The sequence below is a fragment of the Hipposideros armiger genome, unplaced genomic scaffold (assembly GCF_001890085.2).
Source record: "Hipposideros armiger isolate ML-2016 unplaced genomic scaffold, ASM189008v1 scaffold_111, whole genome shotgun sequence".
Taxonomy (NCBI): domain Eukaryota; kingdom Metazoa; phylum Chordata; class Mammalia; order Chiroptera; family Hipposideridae; genus Hipposideros; species Hipposideros armiger.
This window is the reverse complement of record NW_017731461.1, coordinates 1,309,996-1,329,632: the sequence shown is the minus strand read 5'-3', so window position 1 is coordinate 1,329,632 and position 19,637 is coordinate 1,309,996. Positions and strand designations below refer to the sequence as shown.

The window sequence follows — 19,637 nt, the reverse complement described above, 5'->3', positions numbered from 1 at the left end:
AACCCATAGTGACCCTTATTTTATTAGGTCTTGCTGTCAGAGAGCAAGGGACCCATGTTAAGGGCCAAAAGTTAAGAATTTTGATAGCTATTAAAGTCAACCAGATTAATTGCAAATTCTTGGACATAGGGACCAAGTCTACAAATGGTTTTTTGAATCCCTGTTTTATGCAAGTTCTGTGATGGATGAAGTGGTGAGCAGTGAGTCCCTTCCCAGTCTGGTCCCTTTGGCCTCTCTGTGAGACTTTTAAAGAGCATGGAGAAGAAGGGGGAGCAATGCTCTGTCATCTGCAGGCTGAAGGAAGAAAGTATAGGCAGAACTGCCAGAGGAAGATCTGAAGTTAGACTACAGAATGAGGACTACATTCTGGACATCTGGTTTGGAATCTACAGGAACAGCAATCTGATTTGCTCATTCTGGGATCAGCCCTGAGTGGCTCTGGGACTAGATTCAGGAGTTAGTAGGAGCCAGATCCATTTCCTGGAACTTATCAGGAGCTTCCCCAGGTGCTCCATTCTCCTTTTCAGCTAGTAGCATCTCTTTTTTCCTGTTCCCCAGTTTTCCCATTGATGTAACGTCAGAGCCGTCTTTGCCACTCTTAATTTCTCCAGGAGGTTGAGAACGTATGAGAGAAAAGAAGATTTGCCCTCTGTGTAAGCAAAACTAAAGCTCTTTGGAATTATATCAATTATTAGCAACACTTCTGCCAGACAGGGCATGTGAAGACGCTACACATTGTGTCACTTTTATTCTTCTTAAACAGACTCTTTGAAATTGTTTTGACAGATATTATTATCCCCATCTTGCAGATATGCAAACTGGGCCCCGTGCTCTGATGAAAACACGGAGAATAGAAACTAGTCTCTTGACTCCTGATCATGGATTTAATTAGAGCACAGGGGAGCCTGTTTTTGTTCGTTTGTTTTTTGTTTTTGTTTTTGTTTTTTCTTGGTGGGGGTTCTCCATTACTTTACATTCACATTTCTTTTGTTTATTAAAGGCTCAGTGGGTTGATTATTGATAATTAGTGTATTATTTATCTGATATTAACCACACTACTAAAAAATGGTGAGCAATAAACTGCCTTAGTTAATGCACTTTATTATAAGTACTGTGACTGTTCCCTTCTTGCCCGAGAAGAAAATCCCCTCATTTCTAAATTCAGAGCTCTCTTTTAACCGTTTGCGGACCCCCATCCACTACCTTGGACTACAACTCCCATTGTGCAACGGAAAACGTACATAACTCCTCCGTGATCTGACGGGATTGCTAACCAATCCAATCCCAGAGCTCTCATTAAGCGACCTATTGACACCGGGTAGAGGCGGGACTGTCAGTTGCTAGGTTGGTACCCTCTCCGGAAGCGGTTGTTGGCCTCTGCAGGGCAACACCCCGGCGTCCCTAGAAGCGGGGAGCTGGGGTGGTAAGGAAGCTACGCAGAGGCGGGAGCCCTCGCCCAGAGTTTCCCACGGTTGGGGACAGGTGAGGACGTCCTCGAGGGAGGGGTTGGGTGGCGGGGAAAGGAGGGAAGCGGGAGAGTCGCGCACTCTCGGCCAACGATCGGTGTATGCAACGAGTGTGGGCGGGAACTGAAAGAAGTGAAAAAGGAGCGGCTGGACAACTGTGCATCTATCCAAAAAGCTCTCCGAGTAGCAGAAGGGGCCCTGGGCCCGGGTACTGGCGAGGGAGTGAGTGCGGGCACTGGGCAACGTCAGCTTGCTGGAGCTGGAGCGCCCGTTTATTTGCCCTGTTCTTAGTGGGTAAGGCCTGGCCTTCGAAACTTGCCTGAATACCTCTCCTAGGGAAGCTTTCCTCGGGTTCGAATTTAGGGTTAGCCAGACCCTTTGCCGTCTTTTGAGCAGCTGGGAGAATTAGAACGTTTTAGTTTTTATTTTTAACTTTCCTTGCATTGATTACAATCTAGCTTCACCTAGATCCGCTGTCCTGGTTCTTCTAACTCAGCCCTCCTCAGCTGCCTCTGAAGGCCCTTCCCTTCTACTCATCACAGCCAGCTCTGGGTGATTTCACCCAGCGGTTCAGTTGCCATCTATTTAAAAGGTGACTCCCCAAACTGCAGCTCCAGCTAGACTTTCCCTGAGCTCAGACCTGTTAATGATCATCCCCAACCGCACACTTCTCCAGCCTTCCTGCTTCCCGGCCCCTCTCCCCCGCATCTGTAGTCCCTGCCTTAGTGAAGGACTTCACCATTCACTTAGTCAAGTCTGCACCTGGAATTCATTCATCTAATGTACACAGCAAACATTTGTTGGGTATTTCCTATATTCTCAGCAGGATAGTAGGTGGGTCTGTTGGCAAGGCGCAAGGCGTAGAAATGAACAGATAACAGTGAACAGGATACTGGCTAAAGTGCTGTGATTTCCTGCCTCCCTCTCTCTCACTAGCTGTAGACACCAGGTCCGGTTGTTCTGCACCTAATACCCATAGAATCTAGTTCTTCCTTTCCATTCTCACAGCGACTAGTTTAGTTCATAATTGCTTGCCTGTGCTTTTAGGATAACTTCCTCAGTGATCCCTCTGCCTCTGTGCTTGCCCTGTGATTAGTTCTAACACAGCTCAGCTGTCTTAATTATGTGAAATCCCATGATGACACCTCACCACCTGCAGGCTACAGCCCTTTATAATGTGCTCCTTGCCTTCCACTGTAGATCTCTCTTCTGCCACCCCTCCCATTGTCCCTTACACTTCTGGTCATGTCAGAGTGGTTAGAGCTCCGGCTTTGGAGTCACATAGATGTGGGCATGTGCGTGCTCTCTGTGCCATTTACTGAAACCGTGGGCAAAAAAATTTTTTTAGCCTTGCTGAGCCTCAATTTCCTTATTTGAAAACTGGGGATAATAATCTCTACCTAGCTGAGATGATGAGGTGAGATGATGTGTATAAAGCATTAGTACAGTTCTTGGAACATGGGAAGTGTTCAGGGAATATAAGCTTTTTTTATTGTCATAATTTAATTCTCTGCATCCACTATATTCTTTCCTCCCTCTTTGCCTTTGTGCTTGCTGTTTCTTCTGCCCTTAAATTCCCTTCCTCCCTTATCCTGGTGAACTTCTGCTTGTCCTTCAAGATTTATCTTCAGTAGTCCTCTACTCTGTGATACATACCCTGATCTTCCAAAGTGAGATTAGTTGCTCTTACTTTTGTATCCTGTTGTATTTTCTGTTACTTCCCTTAATATGCTCAACATATAATTGTGTGTTCATGTGTTTGGCTTTCCGACTAGGCTGAGCTGGAGTTCAAGCCCATGTGTAATCAGGTTTGTAGCCATAACAGCACAGTGCCTGACCCATGGTAGGTGTTCAATAACTGCTTATTGAATGTCTGAATGTCCTAACTTCTATTCCCGGGCACTGGATTTGTCCTCTTGAACAACGTAGAATAAGCCCTTTAAAAATGTGAATAGTAATAACAACAACTGACATTTAATGAGATTTTACTTTAAGTGTTTTACATGTATTGAATCATAACTCTCACTACCCTTTGAGATAGATATTGTTATTATCCTCATTTTACAGATGAGGAAACTGAGGCAGCTTGTCCAGCAGATAAGTGGTGGAGCTGGGATTAAAGCCAAGAATGCTCCAAAATCTGTGTTCATTACTGCTACATAATCAACTCTAATGTCTTCCACCTTCTCCCTAAATCCTTCTCCAGTAAATCTCCCCCCCTCCCGCCCCATGATCTTTCTTTATAATTGTTCAAACAGGGAGAAAGGAATAAATATGCAGGGAACCCTAATTAAGCATATGCGTGTATATGCTCGATTAGTGTTCAGGTGTTCAAAACATTCTGGCTATGCTGACAAATCAGTCTTTATAGGAAGGAAACCACAATATTGAGGGATTGGGGAACAGTGGCATATTTTGAATGCAGGGAGTACAGTAAAACCTTGGATTGCGAGTAACTTGGTTTGCGAGTGTTCTGCAAGACGAGCAAGCATTTCTAATACATTTTAACTTGGTAAACAAACGATGTCTTGCAATACAAGTAGTTTGTTTCCGGAACGAATTATGCTCGCAAACCAAGGTATTACTGTACTTAGCTTGAAGCATTGGGTTCTCTCTGTAGGTCCAGAGGGCAGAACAGGCAAATGGGAGGAAATTTCTTAGAAACTGAATTTTGGCTTACTATGGGAAAGACCTTTTCATAGTTAAGAATGATCTAACTGTGGAATTGGCAATAACATCAGTAATACTGCTAAATTTGTTTAACATGTATTGTGTTCCAGGGACTATGCTAGGTACTTTACAAGAAGTATCTCATTTCATCCTCAAATAACCTTTTGATGTAGATTATCATGATTGTTTCCATTATACGCAAGAGGTATAGAGTGGTGAAGGACCTTGCCTAATTTGCCTGAGGTCATACAACTGGTAAGCGAGAGAGCTGGGGTTTGAATCCAGGTGTTTTGGGCCCCAAAGCTGGTACTTCGACCACTATGCTGTCTGTCATTTGAAGTATAGAGAGGAAACATTTGGCATCGGAGGGGCGTTTAGATCAAAGCTTTTCTGGCTTTCCTGGCTCTTGAGATTCTTTGGTTCTGTGTTAGTGGTTTATAGCAGAGACAGAGCCTCTAGTTTACATACCTTATGTTGGGCTTGGTCAGAAAATGCAGAGGAGGGAGGAGGCATGGCCCTCATACGTTTGTGGTTTAACAGGAGAGGTGGAACACATTCCCATGAAAAAAGCAATATTAAGAGTCATATTCCTATGAACACATGAAAACTGCTCACTGCTGAGGAGGTTATGTGTGGATGGGAGAGGCTAAGGTTAGCCAGGGAGGGCTTCCTGGAGGAGGTGTTTAAGCCACTTTTTTTGTTTGTTTGTTTGTTAGATTCTCGGATTGGCAGGAGATGGATAAGTGCAATTGGATGACCCCTCCCCTAAAACTGTTATGGCTCATAGAGGGTTTCAGGCCTGGTGACAAGTAGATCTTATCAGGTTTCATGTGATCTGTTGGCAAGTGCTACGTAGTGTATAACATTGAAGCCATGTCTAGAGTGCTGTGATTGACTAGTGATGTCCCTCACAGTTTCAGGTTTGGAGGGAAATGTTAGGACATGTGCCATGTATTTGCCATAGCAGATCTCAGGGCTGCTTTCTTAGACATCTTCTCTTCTGTTATCATTGTACCCCAGGTTATCATTATCTCTCACTTAGTCTAGCTCACGGTTTCCTACTTAATCTCTATGATTTTCTTCCTTCTAATCTGGCCTCCATTGCAGTCCGTATTCCCAGTGGCTGCCAGAGAGATCTTATTAAAATTTCTATCTAGAAAAACCCTTTCCTGGCTTTCAGCTCTTATTTTATTTTATTTTTTTATTTATTATTTTTTTAGCTGAGCCATCCTGCCACCTGTTGGGCAGCTCAGCGGCTGCTCAGCTCGGGCTGGGACTCGAACCGCTGTTGCTCAGAGCTCACACTCTTGAGCGAGCTCTTAACCAACTGAGCCACTTGGCCGGCCCTCAGCTCTTATTTTAAAGGCGAAGCTCTCGGTATGACCTGGCTTCCACCCACCTCCCCAGCCTCATCTCTAACCATGCTGCTTCTTGCTTTGTGCACATCATCTCACCTCATCCTCTCAGCTAGGCAGAGATTATTATCCTCACTTCTTCTTGTTGAAGTGCCTTTGCACTTTTCCTCCTCTGCCTGTCTAGTGAATACCTCCTCGTCCTTCAGTTCTCAGCATAGGCTTCATCTAAATCAAGCTCATTTCCTCCAGAGCGCTCACCTCCTTTATAATTATACATTTATCTGTCACTCTTTGGTTTGCCACCGTCCCTCACTAGACTGTAGCTCCAGGGGAGTAGCAGCGGAATCTTTTTAATCACCATCGCATCTCTAGTGCCCCCAAATAAATAAACTTAGGTCAATACAAGTTCTCAAATGAGTAAGTGAGCTCTAGTAGCCATTAAACAAATATGATTTATCTTCCCACACTTCCCTCATTCCTCCAGTTCCTGCCCGTTTGGCGCTGTCCTAGCCCACATCTTTTTGGAAGCCAGGCAAGGCGAGGAGAGAAGGTAGAATGTAGCCTACCCATATTTTAGTTTTTTTCTGACAGAAGATTTGTATGACATTTGAGTGATCCATGAATTCAGATTTTCCAGGCTCTTCCTAACCTTTAAATAGTTAAACATAGATAATTATGTATATAGCTAATCAGGCTCGTTGCCACGAGGACAGAAAATCAGTCTTTTTTTTTAGAAATTTTATTGGGGAACTGTGATTTTCCAGGACCCATCAGCTCCAAGTCAAGTAGCTGTCTTTAATCTAGTTGTGGAGGGCGCAACTCAGTGGCCCATGTGGGGCTCGAACCGGCAACCTTGGTGTTATGAGCACTGCGCTCTAACCACCTGAGCTAACAGGCCGCCCCACGAGGACAGATTTTACCTGCCCCGTGCTTTTGGAGATGGGATGTGTCTGGGGATAGGTAACATTTCTCAAATGCAGAATTTCTCAGATTCTCTGAGATAGTAGATACAATGCCTTGTATAGATCACTGCCTGTTGGATTGAATAATGTCCACCCTGATGTTCAGGCTGATATTGATTCCTCCCTCCCCAGGGATTCCTTTCCCTTCTCTTTACCTCTCCTCCCCAACTAAGAGGATTAAAGATGCCGGGGACTCCTTAAGCCACGAGGCAGTGGGCCACATCCACTGCCCTGGTTCCTGGCTCTTTTCTTCTCTGTTTTTACGGAGTTGGTGGCCTTACTGATCTCTGACTGTGTGTGCAGAGGCTCGAGCATTATGTCCATGGGGGTTGTGGGTTCTTAGGGGAGGGAGCAGATTCCCACTTGGGTGTGTGTGCTGCAGGGCGGGCTGCCTTTTCCTTTAGCCTTTCTTACTGAGGCGCTGCTCCACGTTACTGCTTGGAGGTGTCATGATAGGAATGAGAGGCAGCAAAGTCTGGCTCCCTTGGGTCCATTGGACTGACAGAGGGAACCATCTCTTGGGAGTCCTAAGGCAAGACCCCTCCCTTGCTCATCTCTCAGCTGTCAGGGAGCAGAGAGGACCACAGTAGTGGTCTTTCATAGATCCTTCGCCATTTTTTAGGGTCCCTCTCTAGGAGCCTTGGAACAGATTCAGAGTCATCAGATCTGGCCATTTCCTGAGCAGTCATTGCAGGCCATGTCCCGACCTCCTTTTGATGACAAGTTTTTTCTGCTGACTTGCCCTGCTTTCAGAGGGCTGTGTCGTGCTCGCCGTTCCAGGTGGAACAGTGACAGCTTCTGAAGAGGTGGCTGCAGGAGAGGTCAGGACCTGTTCCTCTGGACTCCTGTTGGTTACACAGGGGTGGCTGATGCCTCCTTAGTTGTGGGACATACTCTGAACAGAGCAGTCTACGGCACCCTTTACAGGGCGACTTGTCTCTGTATCATCGGGCTTCAGCATGGGAGCTGCCATAGGGGAGGGTGTTACCTGGGGGTCCTGAGGTAGTTGCAGGAGTAGGGATAGGAAGGGAGGAGCAATTCTAGAACTGCACCAGCTTGTCAGTTGAAGAATTTGGTGCTGCCCCATCCCTGGAGCTAGAAACCTTGGATTCAAGTTGGACTCCTCTATACTCTTTCTCCCCACGTCCTAGTCCTATTAAACCTAACATCACAGCATCCCTCATATTTGTCCCTACTTTTCCATTTCCACTGCTTCTGCCCTGTTTTATTTATTTTTATTTTTTTATTTTTTAAAGATTTTATTGGGGAAGGGGAACAGACAAGTTGCTGTCCTTTTGTTCTTCAGTCTAGTTGTGGAGGACGTTGCTTCACTGGCCCATGTTGGCACCATCATTGTGCTCTTCCCGGGCGAGGCAGATCAGTCGCTGGCCACTGGATGGCCGCTCACAGCGGCTCTTGGCAGCTCACGCTGGCTGCCAGCCACTCAGCGGTAGCTTACAGCAACCCACTGTAGCCCCACTGCAGCCTACGCTGTTGCCGGCAACTCATGGCAGCCCAGCTCCAGGTCGAGCTGTTGTTCACCATCTTAGCTGTAGAGGGCGCAGCGTCACTGGCCCTCATGTGGCATCTGAACCGGGGCCCTGCTGCTCAGAACTCGCACTCCCAACCCAACTCTGAACCAACATGCCACTTGGCCAGCGGTTCTGCCCTATTTAAATCCTCATCATCTTTCATCTGGGTGGCAGCCTCCTCAGTGGTTTCCCTGACACCAGTCTCATTTCTCCAATCCAGCCATGCCACTCCTGCCAGAGTTTCATCTTTAAAAAAAAGGCTACTTTGTGTCATTTTCTTTCACTAAAGCCCTCAGTGATCCCCTTTGCCACAGGGCAGAGTTGAGGCTCTTTAGCATGGTCTTGTACAAGGCTCTCCATAACCAGACTCTGACCTGGCTTCCCACCCCAGTCCCTGCCATCCATGCTGGTATCCAGGACTCCACAACACCTCTCTGCACGTGATGTCCCCTCTGCCTGGAATAGCTATCTCCACTATCAGAACTCTTGTCAGCCTTTGGTACCCAGCTCCTTGACAAAGCCTTTCTTCATCCTTCAGTACTTTCAGAGCAGGATGTTTTTCCCTTCCGCCTTGTACTACTGTGGAGGTTGTATATACTACCTCCACTAGAATGTGAGCTCCCTGGGGGCGTTGTTGAATGTAAATAGGGACATGCAGATAGGGATACATATGGAGGCAGTGTGAGCACACTGGGGTATGTTCGTATATGGGCGGCGGGGTTGGGGGACTGCTAGTTATTTCAGTCACTAGGGTTTTCTAGCTGGGTGTCCTGTACTGTTAATTATTTCTCCCATTTGATGGGGATAGGAAGTCAAACTCTTGAGAGAGCTGGGTTTTCAGATCTTTTGTGGTCCACTGAATGTCCAGTATGCCTTTGGGAGATGTGTCTCAGGGAACTCTGCAGGGCCCAGAGCCCGGAAGGCCTGAGTTCTGAGCTATTGGCCCTACCCTCCACTTTCCCTGGCATCTGGAAAATCCCTGGCTAAGTTGGCTTACGGGTCTGGTCAGACCCAGGTGGTCCATGACCCAGCTCCAATTTTTCCTCTTCTCAGCTGGGTCACTGATTTTCTCTCTGGGTAGGTGGGTGGGGGGTCTCTGGGATCTAGGCATTCAAGCCCAGACCAATCATGGCCGGAAGACCCATCCGTATAGGAGACCAGCTGGTTCTAGAGGAAGATTATGATGAGAATTACATCCCCAGTGAGCAAGGTAAGAGGCCTGGGGTATATTGTAATAGTTCTTTGAGAGCAGGAATTATCTCGGACTCATTTTTGTTCTTCCAATGCAAAGTATGGTACGTGCATAGAGCTGCTTGGTATATTTGGGTTAGATCAGGGTTGGTGAACAATAGCCCATAGGCCTAACCTGGCATGTTGCTTGTTTTTGTAAATAAAGTTTTATTAGATAACAGCCATGCTTATTTGTTCATGTATTATTATCTATGGCAGCTTTCATGCTGCAAGGGTAGTGTTAAGTAGTTGTGACAGAAGCTGTATGACCCACAAAGCCTAAAATGTTTACTGTCTGGCCCTTTACAGAAAAAGTGTGCTGACCTTGGGTTAGATCAATGATTAATTTTAAATGAAAATATAGTAGGGGGCATTATGAAATACAGCATATATTGAGGCCAGGGGAAACCCAATTTCTTAAGAACAAACTAAAGCCTTTTTAAAAAAAACAACAACATTATTTATTTATTTATTTATTTATTTATTTATTTATTTATTTTAGCTGAGCCATCCTGCCACCTGTTGGCAGCTCAGTAGCAGCTCAGCTTGGGCTGGGACTCGAACCGCTGTTGCTCAGATCTTGTACTCTTGAGCGAGCTCTTAACCAACTGAGCCACTCGGCCGGCCCAACAACATTATTAACGACAATAATAACAAAATTTATTCCGTGTTACTATGTGCCATTGTCTGTAGTAAGAACTCTACATGTATTTCTGTTTCAGCCTTTATAGCAACTCGTGAGTTAGGTGCTATTATTCCCATTTTACATATGAGGAAACCAAGGCACAGAAAGGTTAACTTCCCTGCAGTCACACAGTTCTGCTACGCAGTACAGCTAGGATTCATACCTAGATATTCTTACTCCAGGGCATGCACTTTGAAGCACTATGCTATTTTGGAGGGTGAAGGTTGTTTTGAAATTCTCATGAGTTACAGACCTGGACATACACATTTTGTTTATAATTCAGAGGGTTTGTGGGCCTGCTAGAGAGTGGGGAAGAACTCTTGCACCCTCAGGAGTCCATGGATCCAGCATTAAACCCTGGACTTTGCTTCTAGCATAGGATTTTTGTTTGTTTACCATGTAGAAATTTTTAATTTTCTTTCGATTGGCTAAGAAAACTTCATTATACTCTATGTGTTCAGGGAACTCATACATGCACACACAGACACACACACAGACACACACAGACACACACACACACACATATGCATGCACACACAGGTACACACAGCGAATACTGCTCAAAGCACTGGGCACTGGGCACAGAGTGGCCCCAGGGTTGAGAAGATGCCCAGAATTCTGCCCTGGTTCCTCCTCACTCACTCTATAGCAGCGGTTCTCAACCTTAACAGGGGTCGCCTAAGACCATCGGAAAACACATATTTTCGATGGTCTTAGGAACCGAGACACCGCTCCTCTATCTGTCTCTAGGCCCACTTGCAGATACGCCCACATACGAGTACCCGGCGACCCCTGGGAAAGGGTCGTTTGACCCCCAAAGGGGTCGCGACCCACAGGTTGAGAACTGCTGCGCTGTAGGCTCATGCATACAGACTGGGCCCAGATAGGTATCCTGGAGGCAGCACCTTCACACCTCCAGGCAGGGACCTCTCTCAGTCCCAGTGCCTGCAACAGGTCTTCTCTGAGCCTGCTCTTCAAGGTCCCTCTCAAAGATTGTTAAGGCACGAGGATTGCTCTTGGTCCCTGACTACACCAGCAGGTCCATGATCTCATCTGAAGGGTCTCTGGATAAACTGGAGCCTGGGAGTTCTTCTGGGAGTGCAGTGGAGGGCCCCACTTCTCTGGGCATGACTGGGGAGCTGCCTGGACCAGGCCTTTGCTGCGGCAACTGAGTGTGTTGTCCTCTGGTCAGCAGACTCATCATGCTGGCGTGATTATCTGCATCACCCTGGCCCGGCCCACTACCCATGGCCACTGGGATGGATGGGTTGCTGAGGGCTTCCCCAGCCACTCTGAGGACTTCTCTGTTTCACTGATCATGTGTCCCCGAGTCTTGTGCTCACAGTATGTGGCCTGCTGCTGCTGAAGCACCCATTTCCGGCAAGTCCGGTCCTCCTGGGCAAACTCCTGCAGCGTGTGGCAGAGCTGCATGATGCACGCTTCATGGACTGCCTGTGCTGTGTACCCCAGGTACAGCAGGAAGGCATGGAACCTGTGCAGACACGGTGGTGCACGACCCATAGCATGGCACCACAGCAGGCACACTGGGACAGGAAGTGGGTGAGGCGGGCTCGGGCCAGCTCATGCTTGACCAAACTCTGCTGCCCAGCTCCGGTGCTCCAGCTGCCCCAGATTCTCAGTCAGCTGCTCAAAGCCCACCGTGGCACAGCGGGTCGGGGGTGGGGGGCTTTCTGAGTAGAGGTTGGAAAAATCAGGCTGAGTCTGGAGCACCAAGAAGCAGAGATAGTATAGCAGTGTGTCCGGCGCTGTGTGTCCATCACCGCTGCTACCTTCTCCAGGTAGCTCAGCTCAAAGCCGCTGCTCTGGGAGCCACTGAGGAAGTTGCCCACAGCCAGCAGGGTGGCCAAGATGCAGCGGAAGGTGGCATTTTGCACCAGCTGTTCCAAGCCAACTTTCAGGTCAAAACAGTGGTGCTGTGATGTCCTGCTCCATGCTCTCATAGTCCAGTTTGAAGGCCCAGAGCTGTAGGCAGGCGACCAGGCTCTCAGTGGAGACAGGAGTCATCAAGAAATTCTTAGCTGTGTGAAATTTTATATTTTTGTGTTAAATTTATCAGTCCATTCTCATATGGCCTCAATTTAGTATCTTAAGTAAAGCCTCCCCTACTCCAAGTATAAATACTTCTCTCGTGTTTTCCTCTAGGCTTGTCCCCAACCATTCATGAAATAGCTCATCTTTCCCCCACTGAATGGGTGCTGCCTGTGTACATTTGGGTCTGCTTTCTCTTCTCTTCCATCTGACTGTCTGTTCATACGCTAGTGCCGTGCTCTTAATTACTGAGGCTCAGTGATAAATCCTAATATCTAGTAGGACTGAAGTGCCCTCATTGCTGTTTTCTTCGAAGTTTTCTTGGTTATCTTGTTTGTTTTATCTCCCCATGAACTTTGGAATCACCTTGTCCAGTTTTAGAGAGGGCTCTATATGTGGGAACTGTTAGTGTCTTGGAAAAAATTGTGTTGAATTTATGAATGAACCTAGAGGGGAGTGACATCTTTATTGGCTAAGTCTTCCTAGCCAAGAACATTGTATTCCTTTCTATTTGCGTCTGTTTTTTGTTTCTTAGGAGTGACTCAAAGTTTTTTTCATGTAGGTTTTATACATTTCTTGCTCAGTTTCTGAAATATTTTATCTTGATAAAAACTGTCTTCTGCTCAGTTCAAGTTTGGACATCCTAAGCTCAAACCACAATTCTCTTCCTGGACTCTTTTTTTTTTTTTTTTTTAAGATTTTATTGGGGAGTTGGGGATAGGGAACAGCGCTGGGGAATTGGGAGAAGGGGAACAGACAAGTTGCTGTCCTTTTGTTCTTCAGTCTAGTTGTGGAGGACGTCGCTTCACTGGCCCAAGTTGGCCCATCATTGCGCTCTTCCCGGGTGAGGCAGATAGATCACCGGTCTCTGGATGGCCTCTCACGGCAGCTCTTGGCAGCTCCCACCGGCTGCTGGCCGCTCACGCTGGCTGCCACCACACACGGTAGCCAATGGCAACCCACTGCAGCAGGGGCTGCAGCCTACGCCGCCGCCGGCGACTCACGGCAGCCCAGCTCCAGGTTGAGCTGTTGTTCAGCATCTTAGCTGTGGAGGGCAGTGTCACTGGCCCTCATATGTGGGATCTGAACCAGGGCCCTCTGGCGTCCCAAGCCAGCTCTTAACCAATGCGCCACTTGGCCGGCCCCTTCCTGGGCTCTTAGTAGCTTCCTACTTAGCCTCCCTGCTTATGCTCTCACCCTTCTCCAGTCTGCTCCACTTAGCACAAGAGTGTTCTTCTTACAGTGTAAAGCAGATCATATCAGGGCTCTGATTATTAAACTCTTCCCTTATTCTTGGCATACTACCCTTAGTGGGGTGTGCAGGGCTCTGCATGACCTGGCCCTGCCACCTGGCCTGGCTTATCCAGTGCCACTTTCTCCCTTGCTCGCTGTACCAGTCACAGGGCCTTTCTGATAGTCCCCAGATGGGTCAAGCTGCTTCTTGCCACAGGCCCTTTGTAACTGCTCTTCTCTCTAAATGCTCTTTCCTCAGTGCTGTGCATAGCTGGCTCCTTTCCTACACGTTTCAGTTGTGTCACCATTCTGAGAAGTTTTCCTTGACTCTTTCTAAAGGAGTGCTTCCTCCAACTTGACATTCTCTATTTCATACCTCGTTTACTTCCTTGGTTACGTTTATTAGAAGCTTAAATTCATTGTATATTTATCTGTTTACTTCTTTACTGGCTGTTTCTTTTACTAGAATGTAAGCTTATAAGGATAGGGACCATTTCTCTCTTATTCATGGCACATGATAACTGGTAAATAGGAGGCATTCCAAAAATATTTGTGAAATCAATGAATAAATTCACCCTTGGCTAGCAAAATTCCAGCTGGTCCTTTGAAAAGTGATTTTTCTTTCCTGGTTCACAGGTATGTCAACCTCTAAATACTTCATTGAGGTGACCCATGTTAGTGATGCTTCTCTAGCCTGGGTTATTATCAGCTTAAGCATTCATGCACCTTGGGAATTTATTTTGTTAATCCTAGGGGCTCTGCATCTATCTTTTCTCTTCTAGGTGAGATAGGGTTTTTTTTTTTGGCTGAGCCATGCTACTACTTGTTGGCAGCTCAGCAGCAGCTCAGCTTGGGCTGGGAATCGAACTGGTGCCCTTGTTGCTCAGAGCTCGCACTCTTGAGCGAGCTGTTAACCAACTGAGCCACTTGGCCGGCCCAAAAGAGCATTTCTGAATGCTTGATTCCAAAAGAGGACAACACAAGTATTAGAGCCTATAATATTGGGTTGTCAGAAAAGTCATGACATATTTTTTCTATGTTTTCGTGGCAAAAATGCATCATGACTTTTCTGACAACCCAATATATAGCAAAATTGAAAAAGAAACAACTCTCTTCATGAGAGGGTGTAGTGAGAGGGGAAGATACTGCCCGAGTATCACCCCACTTTCTCAACTCTGACAGAGTAAGTCACTGCGTTCTCTCTGCTCCCATGGGACAGTGCACCCCCCCCCCCCCCCCCCCCCCCGGTTAGCACCTATCACTTAGCTTGTACGCAAGTCTTCGGTAGTTGTTCAGTACATGCTTTTTGATTGAGTGACAAGCACTTTTGCACTAAGATTTTGCAGATCTTGGGAGAACTTGTGTCCTGGTAAGGCTGCCCTCATTCACGATGGTTCTAGCTGTGGCTGTTGGGATTTTCCCTGAGGCCCCTGCCACACTAAAGTCTTGGTCTTATTTTTTTGGCATTTGTGATCCTTGGCTTCAGAATATGTTCTTGGAGTACAGCAGTAGCATGCCTTGATTCAGGTATACCATTTATAATTAATTTAAGAAAATTATATTTATTACATAGAAGTAATACCTGCTCACTGAAGAAAATTTTGAAAGTAAGGCCGAGTAGAACAGTTTTTGGGAAGAAACCCTGTCTTTCCTTTACTCTCACACTCAGTAATTCTGAAACCAGATGTGTGGATTTTTTTCCCATACCAACCAATTCTCTGACACCAGATGGATGTCCTATAATTCAATTCAGTTCTGACATTATCTGTGTGGGGTTAGCATTAGATCCCACAAGTTAAGGGTTCAGTCCCACAAGACTGCCCGCACTTCAGAGGCCCAGGCTGTCCCTGGTCTCAAGTCCCAGTCTGTCCCCGGTACCTCTGACTAACCAGCTATCCACCACAGTTCCCACGAAGCCATCCTCAGGTTCGATAAATTGCTAGAACAAGTGATAGAACTCAGGGAAACACTTATATTTACCAGCTTATTATATAATAAAGGGTATGATAAAGTATACAGGTGAACATCCAGGTGAAGAGATCCGTAGGATGAGGACTGAGAGGGTCCCAAGTGCAGGAGCTTCTGTCCCCGTGGAGTTGGAGTACACCATCCCCCGGGTCGTGGCTGTGTCACCAGCCTGTAAGCTCTGTGAACACCATAGTTTAGGGATTTTTATGGAGGTGTCGTCATGCAGACCTGATCAATTACCTCATTTTCCAGCCCGTCTTCCCTCTCCAGAGAATGGGGAGAGATCCTGAAAGTTCCAAGCTTCTAATTGTGGCCTTTTTCTGGTGGCCAGCCCTCATCCAGGAGCCCTATGGGAACCACCAAGAGCCACCTCATTGGAACAAGAATGTTCCTACTACTCAGGAAATTACAAGGGCTTTAGAAGCTCTTTCAGGAACTGGGGTCAAAGACCAAATATTAACAGGAACTAGTGGCAGAAACCAGCATATATATTTCTTATTATTTCGCAGGTTGATTGTGATACATTTTTCTTTTCATCCACTTCTCCACCTCTCTTACTCTTCTACCCTCCTGGCTGTCTTTGCAGAAGTTCTTCAATTTGCCAGAGAGATTGGAATTGATCCCGTCAAGGAACCAGAACTGATGTGGCTTGCGCGGGAGGGCATTGTGGCCTCCCTGCCTGAGGAGTGGAAACCGTGGTAAGTTAGCACGGGGGCGGCCCACTGACGTGGCCTGTCAGAGGTGGAGGGAGCCTGGCACTGGAGATCAGCTTTAACCAGCCACCTTTCAAAGCCTGTCCTGCACAGAGTTGGGAATAGCAATGGGCCATTCTTCTGCTGGGCTGCCTGATGCTTTGGGCCTGAGCATACGCCCACTTGATGGTCCCTATGAGGGGTTCACCACTTACACCCGGGGTCCCAGGAGCTGCTGCCCTGGGTCAGGTCTTCTAGCACCAGCATCTGTTTTGGACACACTCAGGAGGTGTCGTAATTCCTTGCCGACTGATATTGAGAATGATGATAGTGTCCAAAATAGATGCTGGTGCTAAAGAGGTTTATGGTGAGGCTACACAGACTGGCAAGGGTTTTATCTTCTTTGGCAGCCCATTCCTGAATTTGAGTAATCTCTTCATGAATAGGTTCATATTGGTGGATTCGTTCATATTTTCAGTTTGAATTCTGGACTGGGGGAGCAGAGACTTCCTCAGGTTATCTCAGGGAAACAGGTGAGGAAATAGACTGGCTGAGGTGGGGAAGCAAAAAGTCACAGCAGCTGCTGTGTCCTCTTCCTCTCTTGGCGATGCTGTTTTCTCTGTTCTGCATGTCTGCTGTTTTCTTCATCGCATGCACAGAACTCTCTCTCCAAGCTGTCTTCCTAAAGTGAGTGCCATTAGTTTACTTCCTTCTATAGCATGGGATTTCCCTATGCTTGTCCCAAACTAGTCCCAGATGTCTTTGCAGGGTGGGGTGGGGGGTGGGGGGGGGTGTCCTCTCTTATGTTGGTATTGTGCAATTTTGTGTGCAAGGTGTAATTATCCTGTTCTTACCCATGCATTTAATGTGTTGGCCATACTTCAAAATGACTGCAATTGTAGCCTTACTTATCTCCACTGAAGAATTTTAATCCTTTTAGCTTCTCCTCACATGGCAGGCTCTCTGTTGCCTTGATCTTTGTAGCTGCCTTTCTTTGAACCTTCTCCAGTTTCATGACATCTTTCTTGTAGTAAATCCGTCAGCACTGTACACAGTATTCCAGTTGCTGAGAACTCATGGTTGTGTTTGTGGGATAATGGTTTCTGTTTTGTGTTTAGTATCCATCCTATAGCCACATTTGCCTTATCTAATAATCTCTATCTTTTTTTCTCTGTGTTTTTAACTTTGTATATATCTGTGTTGTTTTCCTTTTGGATACATTTTTTAATTAAAAGCCACATGAAGAATGTAATCAGTATAGTAACACCTTAATGTACACATACTCAATAAGTAAATGGCTACAATGATGTTAAAAAAAAAAGTGAATGAAGGAAGGAAACTCATTGGTTATGGCCAGCTGTGTGCCAGGTTCGTGCCATCTGACTTCACGTACCTGCTAGTGGTGGCTGACACTCCCACATCCTGTAAGGAGAACATGAAGTATGTCTCACTTTTTAAAAGAATAAAAGTGATTAAAATGCATGTATACATGTCATCTTTTACCCTGACTCCCAATCCCAAGAGTGTGTAACTGGTAATTTCTCCATACCTTTAAAACACACAGACATACACACCCCACACACATGTTTTGTTTTTTAACATAAGCGTTATACTGTATACATTGCTCTTGTACTTCAGTGTGTGAAGGTCTACCTCATTTTTTTATCAGCTGCGTGTTTTCCATATGTAGATGTACCATAATTTTTAAAAAGTCCTGATTTAGTTAACCAGTTTTATTGAAGGGTATTTAGATATTTTCCCAAATTGACCATTATGTGTGGGTCTATTTCTGGATTCTCTGCTCTTTTCCATTTATCTGTTTGTCTACCTTTGTACCAGTGTCATACTGTTATGATTATTGTAGTTTTATTATAAATCTTGAAATCATTTAGGGTAAATCCTGCAACTTTCCATTTTCAAAGTTGTAGTACAGGTCCTTTATTTCCATATGAATTTTACAATTGGCTTGCCATTTTCTAAAAAAATCCTGTTAGGATTTTGATTGGGATAGCTTTGAATCTATAAATCAGTTTGGGGAGAATTGACATCTAAAGCAATATTGAGTCTTCCAACCCATGAACAGGGTCTATCTTTTTATTCAGGTTTTCTTTAAAATCTCTAAGAAATGTTTTGTAGTTTTTAGTATACCTTTTGTCCATATTTTGTCAGATTTATTCCTAATATTTCATAGTTTTCATGTTTATGCATATGGTATTTAAAAAATTTTAATTTCTAATTGTTTTTTATGCAGAAATAAAATTGGTTTTTGTATATTGATCTTGCAGCCTTGCTAAACTCACTTATGTTAGTTCTAGTAGCTTTTTTGTAGATCCCATAGGATGTCCTACACAGATGATCATATCTTCTGGGATTAAAGACATTTTAACTTCTTCCTTTCTAATTTGGGTACCTTTTATTTCTACTTCTTGTCTTTCTGCTCTAACTAAGACCTCTAGTATAATTGAATAGACATGGTGACAATGGACATTTTTGCCTTGGTTTTTAGGGAAAAGCATTCAGCCTTTCACCAGTAAGTACAACATTAGCTGTACATTTTTGTAAAAGCCCTTTGTCAGGATGAGGAAGTCCCCTTCTATTCGTAGCTTGTTGAGAGTTTAAATCAGAAATGGATGTTGGATTTTTATCAAATTTTTTTTCTGCATCTGTTGACAGGATCATATGATTTTTCTATTTTGGTCTGTTAATAATTATATTGATTGATTTTCAAATGTTAAACTGACTTTACATTCCTAAGATAAAGTCTGCTTGGTCATAATTATATATTATTTGATTTGATTTTCTAAAATTTTGTTAAGTATCTTTGCTCCAAAATAATAGTTTGAAGGGGATGAGGTAGATAGAGTTTGGGTATTTTTTTTATTACTGATTTCCAATTTTTTTTATTCATTATATTTATTCTTTGTTACAAATTGTGACTTGTGACTCAGTAAGAGATACTATTTATGAAAATGTTCAATGCGTGCTTGAAAGAATGTCATCTCTCATTTTTTGGATACAGGGCTCTATAAATGTCCTTTATATCAAGCATGCTAAATGTGTTTAGCATTTTAACTAAAAGGTCTCACTCTTTTTTTTTTGGTCTCACTCTTAAATGATAGTTTAGGTGAGTATAGAATTGTTTGTTGAATATGAACAGCCTTTTGACAATATTATGTACCATTATCTTCTGACTTCTGGTTTTGCAAATAAGACATGCTTTCTTGGTCTCATTTGTTGTTCCGTTGTAGACAATCAGGTTTTTCCCCTCTGGTTGTTTTATTATTTTGTTTTTAACTTTGGTGTTCTGTAATTTCACTACAGTGTATCTAAGTATGGATTTATTTTTAAATACTGTGTTCAGGATTTGGAGTGCTTTCTTACTCTGAGGACTCATGTCTCTCTTCAAGTTTGGAAAATTCTCAACTATTATCACTTTTCCTCTCTGGAACTCTTACTAAAAATATATTGGACCTTCTTTTTGTATCCTCTATGTCTCTTAACTTCTATTTCATATTTTTAAAATCATTTTATCTTGCATGCTACATTCTGGATAATTTCTTTGGTATTATTTCCAATTTAGTACTATTTATTTCATTTTCTGTGTCAAATTTGCTGTTTAACCCACCTGTTTCTTAAAGAATTTTTTTTCAGATTTTATTGGAGAATTGGGGTAGGGGAACAGCGTTGGGGAATCAGGGAAGGGGAGCAGACAAGTTGCTGTCCTTTTGTTCTTCAGTCTAGTTGTGGAGGACGTTGCTTCACTGGCCCATGTTGGTATTATCATTGTGCTCTTCC

At 44.8% G+C, this 19,637-nt stretch overlaps 1 protein-coding gene across 20 annotated transcripts in view; it reads left to right on the top strand.

The window, feature by feature from the left end:
* Positions 1-1,375: 1,375 nt before the first annotated feature.
* CEP164 (centrosomal protein 164) overlaps positions 1,376-19,637 on the top strand; it is an 81,335-nt gene continuing 63,073 nt past the window's right edge. For 19 of the 20 annotated variants that reach the window (XM_019647485.1, XM_019647481.1, XM_019647484.1 and 16 more), the window contains exons 1-3: positions 1,376-1,482; positions 9,067-9,195; positions 15,737-15,848. In XM_019647485.1, coding sequence (XP_019503030.1) covers positions 9,114-9,195; positions 15,737-15,848 — 194 coding nt within the window. In that variant the 5' untranslated portion in view covers positions 1,376-1,482; positions 9,067-9,113. The remainder of the gene's footprint in view (positions 1,483-9,066; positions 9,196-15,736; positions 15,849-19,637) is intronic. The other variant, XM_019647474.1, reaches the window with a different exon arrangement.